The sequence below is a fragment of the Zalophus californianus genome, chromosome X (genome assembly GCF_009762305.2).
Source record: "Zalophus californianus isolate mZalCal1 chromosome X, mZalCal1.pri.v2, whole genome shotgun sequence".
Lineage (NCBI taxonomy): Eukaryota > Metazoa > Chordata > Mammalia > Carnivora > Otariidae > Zalophus > Zalophus californianus.
The window spans coordinates 111772246-111788904 of NC_045612.1; the positions used below are offsets into that span (position 1 = coordinate 111772246).

At 33.0% G+C, this 16659-nt stretch overlaps 1 protein-coding gene across 5 annotated transcripts in view; it reads right to left on the bottom strand.

Moving 5' to 3' along the window:
- CNKSR2 (connector enhancer of kinase suppressor of Ras 2) overlaps window positions 1–16659 on the bottom strand; it is a 278274-nt gene that overhangs the window by 98116 nt on the left and 163499 nt on the right. For all 5 annotated transcript variants that reach the window (XM_035725691.1, XM_035725694.1, XM_035725693.1 and 2 more), the window contains 2 exons: window positions 8727–8860; window positions 3610–3821 (listed from right to left, as the gene is read on the bottom strand). In XM_035725691.1, the coding sequence (XP_035581584.1) occupies window positions 3610–3821; window positions 8727–8860 (346 nt within the window). The remainder of the gene's footprint in view (window positions 1–3609; window positions 3822–8726; window positions 8861–16659) is intronic.

The window sequence follows — 16659 nt, forward strand, 5'->3', positions numbered from 1 at the left end:
TGTTCTTCTTTTAACTTACTCTTAGCAACAACTAGTGGGTCTATGATATAAAATGAGAACCTTGGCTAAAAAAGTGTATTTTAATGTCCACAGTTGGGATATTTTCAGGTATTTTTCTTTACATGTGTGTTTCTTTGTCACTGTGTTCAATAGCAGAGCTTCCCTAAATATTTTTGTTTTATATATCAAACTTTAAAATATGAATGTACTAAGACAATAGGACAAGTATATACATATTTAACCAAAAGCACATAATAAGAACTGAATCATGTTTCTCAAAATCCTAGCTATACTCTTACAATCTTAACTCTAAACTTCTTGGAATAAACAGGTAATCTGGGGAGTTAATAGGAGAGAATGGTGGCTAAGCTCATATACAAGATAAGGGTATTTGTGACTAAGAAGTAAGTTGAGCACTGTAAGCCTAAAGGACTTACTCATTACATTTTAAGGCATCACATAAGTGCTAACATGTTAATTACTGTCATTTCTAGAAAGCATGAAACATGAACATTTTTGTACTTTAGGGCTTTTTTGTAATATACTTCAAAAGAATCATGTATCTTTGGTCATTATTTATTTAGAGATTTATTTATTTGAGAGAGATAGAGTGAGCAAGCGAGAGTAGGGGGAGGGGAAGAGGGAAAGGGAGAAGCAGACTCCCCGCTGAACGTGGAGCCTGAAGCAGGGCTCGATCCAAGGACCCTGAGATCATGACCTGAGCTGAAACCAAGAGTCATATGCTTAAATGACTGAGGCACCCAGGCACCCCTATTATCATTATTTTTTAAATCTAAGGAAATACTGTCACACTTGGGAGTCTGGACTCTGAAAAACAAACTGAGGGTTCTAGAGGGGAGGAGGGATGGGTTAGCCTGGTGATGGGTATTAAAGAGGGCACATTGTGCGTGGAGCACTGGGTGTTACACGCAAGCAATGAATCATGGAACTCTACATCAAAAACTAATGATGTAATGTATGGTGATTAACATAACATAATAAAAAAACACAATAAAACAAAACAAACAAACAAAAAAGAAGTCATTGATAATTGCTTATCAAGTTTTGGAATAATTTGTATTGGGACCTTTAGGGTCTGGGCTGAAAGATTTACACAAATCCTCAGACCTCACACCTATGTTTGAGAAGGTATCATGTATTTGGTGGGGAAAACTAACATTTAGAAATCCTAGAGGATGACTACTCATCATTTAAAACTCAGCACAAATGTCACTTTTAGTTATGTGACTTCCCAGGAAGATTCTGGGGCTTCAGCTCCTAGGCTACCGTACTACTTTGTTCACATATTCCTACTTACCTAAAGTTATTACAATGCATCTCCTTATTTGTTTCTTCCCTCTAGGTGATGACTGCCTTCCAGGGAAAATTTATGTTTTATTCACCTTCGAATCCCCAGTGACTGGATGACTTTATGTACACAACAAATATGTGCTGAATGAATTAAGAAATGAATTAATCTTTGGGAAAATTAAGGACACAAATTCATGTGTGTGACAGGCAGAATTTATTACTTATGATCTGATTTTGAAAAAGTTTTAATACATTAAACTGCTAGTTACCTGGCACAACCTACAGGTTGTATTAGAAAATCTTCACTGAAGCATCTGTAAGTATTTCCACTGAAGGTTCAGATTACATTTCATGTTCAAAAGTTAAAAAAAAACCCTTCCAGGATCAAAAGTAAAATAACCTTTTTAAAAAACTTCCTATGCTCCTTTTAAGCATATATATATATTTCTTTTCTCCTAAGTTATTTATAAAAATCTATCATATCGGGTGCCTGGATGGTGCAGTCGATTAAGTGACCAACTCTTGGTTTCAGCTCAAGTCGTGATCTCAGGGTCATATGACTGAGCCCTGCCCTGTGTCAGGCTCCCTGCTTAGTGCAGAGTCTGCTTGAGACTCTTTCTCCCTCTCCCTCTGCCCCTCCCCTCCATGCTCTTTCTTTCTCTCTCTCTCATATAAATAAATCTCTAAAAAATATATATCTATAGGATATCTTAATTTTCTAAAATTTAAAACAGTATTCTATTTTCTTGGGAGAGATAGGATTTGTGGAACATGATGACACTAGGTGGTTTAAAACTGTAGTCTGAAGAGACTAACAATTCAGCTTTTCAAGTAGAACCAAGTAACCATTTTTTATAAAGCTATCAGTAATCAAATTCATCTGATGACTATAATTTCCCCTTAAACATTCTTATCTACTTCAAAATAAGTAGAAAACAGCCCCAAAATTCTAAGAGATTAAAAAAAAGATGTGATATACATTACTGCCTATCCAGTAACAGGTAGTCAATAAGTATTTGTGGAATGAATGAATAAAAATAAAGATCTTATGTGATAAAACAGGGGTAGGCATAACAAAGATGGCAGGTCTCTGTACCGCTCTGTACTGCAGAGGTTTACAATATAATAGGGAAGAAAAGCAAAGGTGCAAATACCTTCAAATTATGAGTTTAAAAAAAGTGTCCACAGAACAGTATAATTGAGGAGCTATGCTAAAAAATTCATTACTTATTATGATAAAAAAAAAGCACACGTACAGAGAATAACACAAGGTAAGTAAGGTTCCTATTCTTTAGGACCATTTTGGGCAAAACTTCTCATACATAATTATTACCAAAGAGCTGTAAGGAAATCAGGCACATGTAGTAAGGTACATGATGACCAATCATTTGGGATCACAGGAGGAAGACATATGGCCATGGTGGACAAGTAAGGAGGGCAAGTGGAAAAAAAACCCTGAAAACAAATGTCCTTCTGCTCAGCTCCTGCGGATCATCTGTACTAATCGGCAAGGATCCTGTCTTTCCTCTTCTCTACGCTCCTCACTAAAAATGATTAGTTTGAAAACTGGAAAAGGAGGAGCATAGACTTTCAATTAAATCCATTCATTCTTGCAATGGGATCATAGCTTTACTACTTTAGGCAACTTTATCTGCAAATCTTTCACATACAATGTATCAATTTAAAGTATACGTGACTGGGTTACTCTCTTGGTCATGCACAGAAAAACAGAAGACAAAGACGAAAAATCCTAGGGACGTGGTAACTCTAAGGCCATGTCTGATTTAAATAGAGTGTGTTGTGTGTTTCCTATTCAGAATCCACTTCTGCTCAAATTTTCCAACTTCTTAAAAAACACAAAAATTGAGGAGAGATTTTTCCCAGAAAGTTTGTGTAAAGATTTTTTAATCCCTGAGGAATAAGAAGTTAATTTTATATAAGTCAAGTTAATAGGAAGCATTCATCTTTTTTAAAAAAGGAAAATTGAATTATTCCAATTTAGCAATATCTGACATTACAAAAATTACATGTGATTCAAGAAGGTTTCCTTAAGTCATTAATGAGCTAAAATGCTACCTACTGTTCTTACCTATTTTGGAAAATTTAGAATAATTTTTAATGTCATGCTTCATATTGAGATTCCACTTAGAAGCACATGACAGACACAGATCAATTATAAAGACTCAAAAGCTATCAAGTATATCAAATAATTTTCATAACCCAAAAACCTATGAAAAGAAATATAGGTTCTCATCTGAGACATATGTTCTCCTGTCAGTGTAAGAAAAGAATTCTTACCATAAGTCGGGGTGCTTTCTCGTCTTCCTTGACTACTTGATCTTCCTTTTTCATATTCATAGCAATACAAGACAGTATCTTCCTCAACAATATTAAACCTCTTTCTATATTCCTGATCCAGAAACGAATTTGGTGATTCAGATCCCTTATGCACTGGCTTGCCAACCATATGTCCTCTGAGGTCTTCACAAGGAAGGTTTCCTTTTTCATCCCTAAAGAAAAGGAAAGGTAAAGGAGAAGGATGTAGGAAAGTGTTAGGGTGGTAAAATGGCAGAGAGGGCCTAAAACCATTCATAATATCCTTCTCATACAATATATCTTCTGATCTTTTCAAACTTTCTTTGATGTTTAAAAGGCAATTTTTAACTATTCCTATATTGCAGGAAAATAAATGCTGAGGATCAGAGAGGTTAAATGACTCACCTAAAGGTCATACAGCTAATAAATGACATCGCTGGACATGGACCCTGGATCTTCTAACTCCTGCTCTAGTCCATTTTCACTGTGTTATGTTCATGTCAGCACAAAAATTACTTTCAGTGCTCAAGACAGTAGGTATAAGTTTAACAATGCTAACAATATAGCTTTCTTGTGCCAGTTTAACTAATTGATGCACAGTAGTATTTGCACTGCTTAAAAACAAAGATGTGTTTAAGAACTACCACTTTTGTAAGGATATCTGCAGCCTTAAGAACCAAATTAGCATTCTATAAATTGGTATTAGAATTTTAAACAGCTTGTTATTAATTTAAAATAAACCTTATTGAATAGAATTACTTTCAGTATTTAAAATCTATGTATCTCATTTAATATTAAAAATGTACATTCATAGAACTAATTCTAATGGATAGATCAAAGTTTCATTGCACATCAGCAACATTTCTTGTGGAGAGAGGGCAGAGAAACCTGACAAAATATGGAATTTAAGATGATGGCAAACTGATTTTCTATAGGATTCTAAAAAGGAAAAATCTAATCATTTATGGGATCCCTAACACTGTTACTCACATATAGTATTAATATACATAGCCCAGGCAATTGGGCCCCTAATGAGTGGTACTTTGGTAGAAATACTCCATTTAGGATGGGTTAAATTGAACCTTGCTTATTTTATGATATGTTTCACTATGACTAGCTATGAAGTCTTTGTTAGAAAAGCCTGTCTTCTAGAACACGACTGTGAATGTAAATGCAATGTTTGCTCCCTTGCAGATCATTAATTTTATTTCCTACTAGTTCTTAATTGCTTCCAGTTCTACCCTCAACAGTGCCGTGAATGCTATCAAACCAGATAAAAATTTAATTTTATTTTAAGTGCTAAGACTGAAATCGTAAATCAACAGAATTAACTAAATTATAACAAGACAGATAAAAAGAACACAATTTTAATTGACATTATGTCTTATAAAATGGTGATGAGCTTATAAATCTAATGTCAATTCCAAAATATGAGTTACAGCTCAGCAAGAAATATTATACTTCTATACTTCCATACTAGGGTATACTACACTTTTGTAGGTGTAAGCAAATGTCTAGATTAGGTCTGTCCAAATGAAGAGAGCTATATTCCTAGTATGTGAAATATACTGAAAGCAGTAAATAATATTCTTTAAGACTGATTGAATCAGCAAGCTGTCTCATGTATTTAACACATCACAAGTTGACAATGCCATTCACATTGCTATTCACTCTTTTATTTTTTATTAAAATTAAAGTATTGCTTATTGCTAAATTGCAACTGGATAGTTATTTCTTAGGCAACATGAAGAAAACAAATATAAAATCCAGGCAGAATTTCATTTTCAGCAAGCTAAAAACTTTTCCCGAACAAATTGCCTGGTGCTTTTTGTTACTGTTAGTCCTCTATCAAAAAGAAATTGACACTGCAATTAGCTTGAAACCAGCCCTAACGAACTCGTGGCACTGGGGTAAGGTTTTGCCTGTCTATAAATGGGCAGATATTTCTATCAGGCCTGTGACATGAATGTTAATGCAGCTGAGATCAGAGAGTGATTCAGCCCTAGTTAATTCAGCATGCTCTATTTATATGGACATCCCCGTGGCAGAAAATTGCAAGGGCTGGTATTACTTACTCTGTAATGATATGAAAGGAGGCCTCACCTCATACCAACAAGGAAGACTTATTAAACATGTCTATATGAAATGCACACAAAGTAGAATTAAGAAATGTACAAACAAAAAACAATCTTTGCAGTAGAATGAACTGATACATGTGTTGTGTGTAGAAGTGTGTGCACAGTTGTGTGTGCATCTCTGTATGTACTCACATCATGAGTCCCTGAATAACTCAACATATTAATTTGTCCTGCTGTACAGATTTAAAAAAAACTTTTCTTACTGTTATGTATGTAATAAATCTACACTTTTACTCTGAAAAGGATTTAAGGAAACAGATGAAAAGTTAAAACACTGCTTTAGTGGATTTTCTTTATATTTAATGGTTCAGAGTAAAATTAATGAGAGAAATTAGTGCTTGAACTTCAGAGTTGTGCGAAGACCTACAAATTCCTGATTTTTGTCATGGAAAAAGAAATTTGGTTAAGTATGTAAATGCTCTATATACTATGATAAAGAAGCTACATACAGTCATAAAACATGTAACAAAAAACTGACCAAATTTTACTCACTCCACGTACATGAGTGTCTTCTCTTTTAGAGAATCTGGAATAAATGTGTTCAAAGAATTGTAAGCCCATGAAAAAATTTCCACCTGACAACTGACCCTACTATTTTTAAGGGTTCTTTTTGGATTTAAGGTGAGAAAGCTTTTGTTATTTACAATTCAAATGAACACTAACATGGCTCTCTTACATAAACAAAAATTTTTAATATAGGAAAAAAGAAATGTTCAGATGAGTTAAATCGGGTGAACCCCATTTAACATCAAAATGACAAAATGGGAAAAAAGTGCCGAGGCTGTATCTATGCCATAACATCAAGTCAAACCAGAAAATGCCGATAATTTATATAAACAAGGCTGCAGTAAAAAGGAACTCTGATTCATGGATTGTTCTGACTGTGCTATATCAAACGATTGTGTGACTTGGATAAACAATAATTTGACTCAAAATATATCTAGAATATTTTAATATTCTGAAATATTAAATTAACTAAATCAAAACTATCTAGAATAATTAAAGTGATTATGAAGTTTACTGAAAAGTATGAAGCTTTCAAGCAATACTAACAAAACAAGTACCACCATGTTGATACTTCAAATATCTTTAGTATTTTTAAATAGCATGTTCAAGCTTTTTATTGGCTTCAATACATTTCCATAATCCTATCTCCACCACACTCAGAGGACAGAACTCAATCATTTTATTCTTTTGTCTTCTGAAGTATATTTTATTTTATTTATTTATTTTTTAAGATTTTATTTATTTATTTGACAGAGAGAGAGACAGCGAGAGCAGGAACACAAGCAGGGGGAGAGGGAGAGGGAGAGGGAGAAGCAGGCTTCCCGCAGAGCAGGGAGCCCGATGCGGGGCTCGATCCCAGGACCCTGGGATCATGACCTGAGCCAAAGGCAGACGCTTAATGACAGAGCCACCCAGGCGCCCTTCTGGAGTGTATTTTAAACACTTTCTGTTTAGGAAATACTTTCTTTATAATAAGTTCCTACCTACACAAGAGAAAAGGAAAGATAAAAAACTGCAGAGAATTGATAAAAATAATCTGATGTTTACCTGTACATAGAGCCCTTGGAATAAGGTCTCTTAAATAATCATTTGCATTGAAATAAAAATCTTTCCAATTAAAATTAAAACAAACCAAAAGAGTCACTATTCGAAACACACATGTTTTTATTGCTCCTCAGGCAAGAGTATTCAGAAAGTCTGACACCATCTTAATAGAATTAAAAGTAACTTGCATTTGGCTAGGATATCAGATGGATCTGTACATCTGATTGTAAATTTAACGTAAGACTATAAATTATATACTAGAAAGATTTGTGAAATGCAAGGTTAGTAAATTGTGTCTTCTCATAAACCATGGTCCCACAGCTACATTCAATTCTCAAAATTTAGAACTAAAATGTTTATAAAATGGACTACAGTTTTATTACTAGACAACAATAGGGTATTTACGGACACATCATGCTGTCATATGGCCTTTAGATTGTAAAATGTCAGTACCATCATATCTGAGAGAATGAAACATTAGGTGCACTAAAGAATAATGAAAATTAATTAAAACAAGGAATTTCAGTTCTTTTATATACTGAAGAAATTTAATATGAAGCGTGGCTTGAAAATAAGAGACCTTAAATTACTGTTTTTTGAATGACTGCACAACTAATTTAAAAATGGAACCAAATTCTTTGTGATTGGTATTAATTATCCCCATTTAGTGCTGGCCCCTTTCCATAATTTTTATATTCCACAAGACTGGGTGTCAGAATGCTTTTGGACAGAATGCCTTATGGCACAAAGTTGTAATCTTCCACACCTGCCAGGAATTTCAAATATAAATCTGGAAATGAAATGGAAATACAGCCTCAAGAAATCTAGAAAATAGATTCTAAAGGCAACCCATTCTCTTGCAAATTCTTTCTGCTTTCTGACAGAAACATTAATGAACTAATCAAGGAGAAATTGTAGATACAGAAGTATTAGGGGGGAAAATACTCTCCCTTCTCATCATCTACCCCCTCCCCAAAAAGCTCCCTCATTGCACACATATAAGAAGGCATAAAAGTTATCTTTACCGTCCTCTTTTAGAAAAAAGTATGGAATGCTTCAAAGTAACTTGCGATTTTCTGGGGCTTCAGAGCCAAAAATCCTCACTTATTCCTTACTTATTAAAAGAATCCTAATTTTTATTTATTTTTACTTTCCTGCTCTTTCCTATTATGTGAGATAATGTTTACAAGATATTTAACGCATAGTGTTTAATACAAATTAGTTATTGTTATTACTATTATTAACCAAAGTGCATTTTCTACAATGCAATAGTTTTCCAGAATGTGTTCAGAATTCCTATCTAAGAAAATATTCAAGGTGCTCCTTGAGAATTTACTTCACAGTTTACGTACATTTAGGCTAGTCTTTGGATAGAAGGTGCCCAGAACAACAGGATGGTTGGTTTTATACCTGGGAATATATGGTTCTGCAGGAGGAGGGGGGATGTAGAGATCCTGGAGAGCAGAACTGTCTCTTTTGGTTGGTGTACTGATGGTGCTGGAAGGCGTGGCAACGCTGCTTGTGGGACTTCTAGGTATAAGAGGCTGGTTAAAATGAAAAAGAAAATACATACGCACACAAACAACACACAGAACAACAACAACAACGACACATAGTTATCATTTTAAAATTATCTATTTCTGTGAAGTTTTTGAACTTGGCTGAAATCAAGAAGCATGTTATTTAGCACACAGATATTCTTTTGAATCTCCAAAAACAATTTATTACTTTAGAGGTTCCCACTTAGTTCTCAACTCACCTTATTCTATGGCATAACCATGTAAAAGCTATTTACAAGGTAAAAGCACCATGCAGTGTTTCATAATGGTAAGATTTATTTCACAGTCAGAAACTTATTCAAATTAAATTTGCTTTGTTGGAATCCCACCTTTGAAGGGGAGATAATAAAGAGTAACTTTCAAAAGAATTAGCTCACTCACATCCTGACTCATACCCAAGAAAGATATTTCCTATCTTTTCCCCAAAAAAGATATACCATACTCTTAAGTTAGCAGAATGTCACAGATTCTCAGAAGAGGTTACAAAAGTTGAGGATGAAAGGCCGATATGAGAGAATACTTTCTTTTTTCATAAATATAAACACAACTAACTGTCTTCTCAAGGTCATTTTATGGTACATCTTCAAAAGCATAGGGATTAATGTAACACAATCATTTCACCTTTCATAGGCACACACATTTATCATTGTTTAAAATAATGTTTAGATACATATCTATAGATTGCATTTTCATGCCTGTTTAAGTATGAACTACTTTTTTAAAAATTAAGATAGCATATATACTGAATAAAGTGATACACCAGGATGCATTAACTTAAGAGCACTGCCAATTCTAAGCTACAAAGCATTTGGAAATGATCTTTTGGTTTGAAAAATTATCCTAAAGTGAGACTAAAATTCACAAATGTTCATGTTTATCTTACAGATCTTACTGATTAGCTATGAATACAATAACATATTAAAAATAAGAATTTTAGTGCAATCGCAAACACAAAAGTAATGATCACAAAATGAACTGTATCTTCACATGATAAGATGTTGCTATTTTAGCCAATATGAAAACACTTTTAGCAAATCTATATAGACCCGCAGTTCTATTACTTTAACATGTATTGCTGGACAAAAAATGGCATATTACAGCTATTTTATATTGTGACAATGCTTTTGTACAGATAAACAAAATGTTCAAAAAACCAAGCACAAATACAATGTACAATGTAGGCCACTGGGGTAGGCTACATAGTTTATGACTCAGTTCATGGTTTTTGACCTTCCTTATTACACAGCTCACCTTAATAGGTTGAAATCACACATCCTGCCAAAATGACGGTTAAGTTTTAATCTATGTGAAATAGAAATTAAAGAAAAAGAGAGAAGGGAAAAAGAACTGATAATTTATTTTGGGACTCTACAATATTCTATCTCATATGATGTAAAAGAAGTCAGAAACTTTACATGTTAAGGAATTTTGAAATATAATGAGAGTATGCAGTAGACTTATGCTTAACTATGCTGATTTTGAAAGAGCTCCAGTTAAATTATGTGTCTTTTAGTAACAAAAATCTTGGCAATGGGAAATCGTGAGATTATGTAGGTAATCAAGAGTCATCTGTATGGATGAATACCATGAAGCCTGAGGAAATGAAGAAGTGTATTGTTTCTAGTGATGTATTACATGCCTCTACAACACATCTCTGAATGATAGGTTCTTTAGATCAAGTCTTTAGACACACTATATATAGTCACTGTGATGGGACTCTACTTATAATTGCTTTCCTCTTTGTCAGGACATCTTGGTATTAAATACAGATGACATAAAAAATAAGTAAGTTCATCACTATAGAAATATAAAAAAATCCATTATGTAGTACATTACTTTCCAAAACTTTGTAACAAATATACTGTGAGAGAAAAACTTATATTCACTATGCTTTTTAAATGTTTTAGTATCTCTTATTTTAAAATATTCTAATATTACAAGTGAACTTAAGAACAAGTTCTAAAAACATAAGCAATTAAAAATAACCTAACAAATTTTTATTCTTTCTTTTGTTTTAGGGTCACTATTTCTATTCTGAAGACTTCTCTCCTTTTATTTTACCATCTATAGAACTAAAGAGAATCTTTCTTGGTTTAGTGCCCATCTCTGCCTTCCCCAAACCAAGAGGAAGAAAGGAAGGATGGAAGGAAAAAAGAGAAATATTAGTCACTGCTTACAAGTATATTTTAAATAGCCATGAAGTGTGACGTAAGGGCCAACAGAATATTTTATTCTGCCTGGACTATTACTAGCATTCTACATGGATTATTACTAGGATTCCTTAGGGTATGTGTGTCTTTCCCCTCCCAGTAAACTTAAATATTAGCCATGTCGGCTTTCTTCAAATTGCTATTTTCTCTGGGTTTCTATTTTCAGGAAGGAGTTGCTATTAATATCATCACTTAGCATGATGAGCTAAATTAGTAAATACGTAGAAGAAAAAGACTCTTAAATATGTTTAAACAGATAACAGGCTTGCTTGTGCCAGCTGGTTCAATGAATTAAAGTGATGGAAAAAAACAATTATTCTTTCAGAGAAAAACAGAAATTAGTCAACCCTATTGTTTAACACAACTGGCTAGTTATTGTATTAACTGATAAATCACAGAAAACATTTCAACTGGTTTATGCAGATATCATCTGGCTAATCAGTATGCTTTGTACCAAATAAAACACACAGTAAATATTAAATATATTCAGTATATTTTTGTCTACTAATTGTATTACTTTTGTCAAGCTAATCCACACTAAAAAGTAAACATTCTTCTTGAGAATCTTATTTAAAAAAATTATACATTAAGCAATGAAAAAATAAAATATGGTAAAATAGAAGCTTCATGGGAAAATGGAAATAGCTGCCTTACCCCAATGGAAGTCTTTGTGATAATTTAAAATTATAATCTTTTAAAAAGTTTCTACCTTTGAACAAGAACTGAATGAATACAAAATTAAAAAGAATGAAAAAGGTGTTAAGGAACATTAGAAAGATAGGCAAAATTTGACTAAATCAAGCACAGAATAAATGATATTATTAGCTGAAATCAGCAGCAAGAAATTCCTAGTTGTAACAAGTGGCATTAAAATTACAACCACCACTAATAACCATTTAAATGTGTGAAAATACACAAAAAATGACCAATACAACTTCCCTCAAATCAAAAAGTTCTCTCAGCATCCAATTCACATTTTAATAGGCATATTTCTTAGTTTCAGAAAAAATATCCAAATATGTTAGCATAATAATGCAGAAAGGTAGCTCCTCCTATCTTGGCAACATTTACTTTCCATCATTTGTTCATAACATAGAAAGTAGTTACTACTGTACTATGAAGAATTTCTAATTTAAGGAAAAATGTAGAAATAAGGGTAATACTTTTTAATTTTACCTTTTTGCCACTTTGACACTTTCTCTTATATTGGCAAAATATGGAAAGAGAATTAAAAATTATCATCATTTAAATGCAAGGTTATTTTAATACTGCATCTTGTTACTCAAATAAGCATGAAGCTTCTCTATAACTTGATCTGCTACAGTATGCAATCAAGAATGATATGGATCCATTTTGGATTCTAGGCAAACAGGCTTATTTCCTGGAAGGACCTTGTCATAACATTTGGTTTTCATATGTAAATGGTCCTAATGACATAAAGCTCTCCTTCCACTGATTCAGTGAGACTCCAAAAGGGAAGAGGCATTTGCATATATGTCATTACCCTGCTAAAATGACTCTGATAGACTTCTTGGGCACTGGCATGCATCTCTGAAAATATCCAGATTCTAAATAAAATGATCATATGCATCTCTTCAAATATACATTGATAACCTTAAGTCAGTTAATGATAACTTACTATAGTCAACAGGACCACTAACTAGAAATCTACTAGGTAAAACACACACATTTTTTTTCATATTGTCAGTTTGAGCTACATAAATACTTTCAAATTGTATCCTACAATATGGTACTACACAAATCTTCCTCTGAGTCATCTGTGATTACTTTAGTAATAATATCCTACTCATCCAGTTTAAACAGCATTGGAAGATTGTGATTATTATAAAATAAAATTTTCAGCCTTTGTAAGGAATCGCTGAAATCTCACTTTAAATTCTCTGATGGCTCAGGTCTTTTCCTTCTAACGTTTTTAAGGTAACTGAACACATCTGGAAGGTATACCTCTAAACCCCTATGGTCTTAAAGATTATGAGAAAAGAGCTTCCATACTTAAGAAACTACATCTGACATTGAGGTTTTATTTGAAACATTTTACATTTTAACAACTCTTGGCAAGCTTAATTTAGTGGTCCCTCTGTCTGGTAAGTGACCTGGCTTTCATAGAGCTATAGAAAGTCTTGAATGACACCAGTGACATAAAGACAGCCCCAACATTAAAAATTAAAACAACGTGTTACACATTACGGAGTTCTCTCTAAAATTCACGAATGCAAAGATCAGAAAGAGCTTGCTTTGCCTTACAGGCGGAAAACACCCACTGAAATACGAATGATTACATCAAGTATAAAACCTGGCCATTTATTTTAGTCCCTCTTGGGAATAAGCACAGACTCAGATGGATCACAATACCCCATTATTCTAGCATAGAATATTCACACAAAGTCCTTACTGAGTTCAAACACATTTTTATTATAATTCCCAACACAAGTACCAGAATATTGTTCTATGTTAGCAACTCTGTTCTTAATCATCTAAACAAATGCTCCAGAGAAAATGTATGCTGGATTTGGGGAGGCAAGACATTGTATACAATTTGTAAGTTTCTTGACCATATCAAGAATGTTAGATCTAATCTGGAAAATTATTGGGCATAATTTTCCCTGGGAAAGCTTTTCTTGAGTATTAAATTATTTGAAAAGAACCTAAGCAAAGGAAATGCATGTATTCAAAATTCTCCCACTTTCAGTTTTTTCACAGCTTTTTCTAGAATCTAAATTCATACATACAAAATATTTGAGTCTTCTTTTATAAGCATGTAATCTTTCCTGTCAGACCACCAAGAAAAAAACATTTTTTTCCCAACCATTAATTTGATCAGGAAACCATATCTGTATAGGTTTAAAAATACAGATATATGTGCATAAAAAATATGTAGTTACATGATATACAAGAAATATAGACCAGAGTCACACTATGAAATGGTTTTATCCACTGAGTCATCAAATTTTGCACATTGTACTAAGACTAATACGAGGGTCTTTATTCTTGTGTTGTCCAGTCTTACTGGCATAGTTAATACTGCAACATTAAAACTGGACTTCCATTTTTTCAAGTTACAGTAAACATCATTTTTAGGATATTAATTAAAGAATAAGAAACTAAAGAATAAACTGAAAAATAATTTTTGCATTTTAGGTGATTATCTGTAGTCAGCGTAACATTTGAAAGCATTTGGCTGAAAAACACAAATGTGATTTAGATACTTTAATTAATTTGCTTAAATACTGCTGAACAAAAATTTGATGTGACAATTGCTTGCAGCTATTTACTAATTTGAGCATGTAAAACATATAATTGTTTCTGCCTCTCAGTCAGCACAATTATGTTTTTAGTTAAGATTTCTTTTCTTCTCTAGTGTCATACCTAATATTGGTTATCTTCCTCTTCAAAACATGCTTTTAAAACAAAACTCTCAGAAATGTAACTTTTGTTAGTAATGGTTTTTTTGGTCTCCCTGACCCATAACTGTGATATTCAAACAAATTTTCTTATTTCTTATGTTCTGGTTTTCACAGAATAACCATTCATCTCTGTATGTATATGAAATGTAATGTACTCAATTAGTGTTCTTTTGTTGTTATACCAGTCGATAGACAAAACTGTTATAACTATTTGCTTTCCATTTCTTTTTCTGTTCAAAGTTAAATATCCTGTGAAAATGGTAATGCTAAGCAATAAAATTTTAAATGAAAAGCACAAAACTACACAAGAAACTCTCACACAGATATAAGAGATTTATGGATTAGGATGCAGCTTAGGAACATAATCCTAACGATACAGCTTCTTATTTCACATAAAAATGTATTTAATGAAACCTATATCAGTATGTTGAATTCCAACATTGATTATAGTGATCATTTGAGATGCATTCTCACCAAAAAAGCTGGGTTCTTTAATGTTTAATTGCTGATTCCCAGTGATGTGATTTCAACCAACATTCTTGCTAGTGTCCAGCTAATTCTCTCATGCATCTCTTGTAAGAAGAAAATGACACCACCCACGCATGCTTGTGACCTACGCACACTTACTTAAAACCACAAACACCAAAAATATACCTTGAAGCTTATTCAGAGTTCCTTGAGATTTTTTCATTAAATTGGAAGAATTTGACCATAAGCAATCACCAAGGTCACCAAAATCCAGGATATTAGTAGAAGTGCTACTAAGAACATGTTTTTAAAAACAGTTCTTGGAAAGCAGGAAATCCCTGGTTTGCTCTCACAGAATAAAAGATTCTATCTCAGGTAAAACATCTCTACTATTTATAAGTGGGTACAGATGACAACAGAATTCAACTCCAGATTAAATCTGCTTGTAATATTTGACTAAGGTATCTTTAAGTCTTTCAGTTCTATTGCAAAATGTTTGAGAAATCAGAAATTTAAAAAAAGAACTGCCAAATTTTATGAAATGTACTAATGAAATTGCTCTGTGAGCATGAAGTTGAATTGTATGCTTTTGTTTATTTGGCTATAATTTCATGAATGATTTTCACAAGAAAACCCAAATCCAAATTCATTATTGCAGTTGATTAACAATAGAAGTTACTATCCTTTCAAAATATTTTTAGAAATAAAACTTCTTTCATGAAAATGTGGAATTCTTTAACAATCTTCTACCTTAGGGTAGACAAGGTTAAATTTTATTTGTGTAGGTACAAATTATTTCCTTGTTAGTTTAAAAAATAATTATTCCTTATGTTAGAATAAAGTTTTTCTTTTTTAAGATGCGTGTATTAGTGTCTGCCTCCACACCACACAAACTTGGCCATATTTTATTTGAAAATGCTAGTAGGTAAATTAAGCCTGGTAGAGAAGAGAAAGTTGAAATAGACATACTGAGTTAAATAAATGCCACAAATTATTTCTTTTTGTAATCTCTATTTAAATCATTCTTAGTAGAATGTTTGTATGGAAAAAAAATAACCTAAGGTCTAATTCTCCAGGTGAGAACACTGAAGATTTATATTTAACTGAGTTAACAGACATTTTAGCTCCAACGTATATGTACACATACCAGAAGCAAGAATACAGTAAGACTGGTACTTGGGTCTGCACAGAGGTTTATTCCTGCATTAAGCATTATATTTGACATCTGAGGTCCTTTCTTAGACACTAGGAAAAATATGTGGCCTCAGGCAAAGTCACAAAGGAATCCAAAACTGCCTGCAAGACCTTCTTATCTTATTTCTTTGACTTTTCCCCCTCTGGAGGCAGTCTACCTTTAATCTACAGATTCTGGTACCTTCAGGTTTTGTTCATCTTTGGTTAATTTACACTGTATAAAAATTCTGACCACAGAGTTACCATTACGTTTTTGGTATCTCTGTATTTTAGAGTAGGCCAAAACTGTAAGGTCAAGAAACAACTCTGTAATGGCACAATTTCAGGTCTTCAAAATTTCAGGGATATTTGGTGATGGTGGTATAGTAGGTTAGAGGACTTATCCATTGCTCTTACCACCAAGACCTTGCTTTACCGCCATTAGGAAGTATTTAATTAAAACTAATACTCTTCCTTCTGCTCTGGAAAAAGTCAACAACTGAAGCAA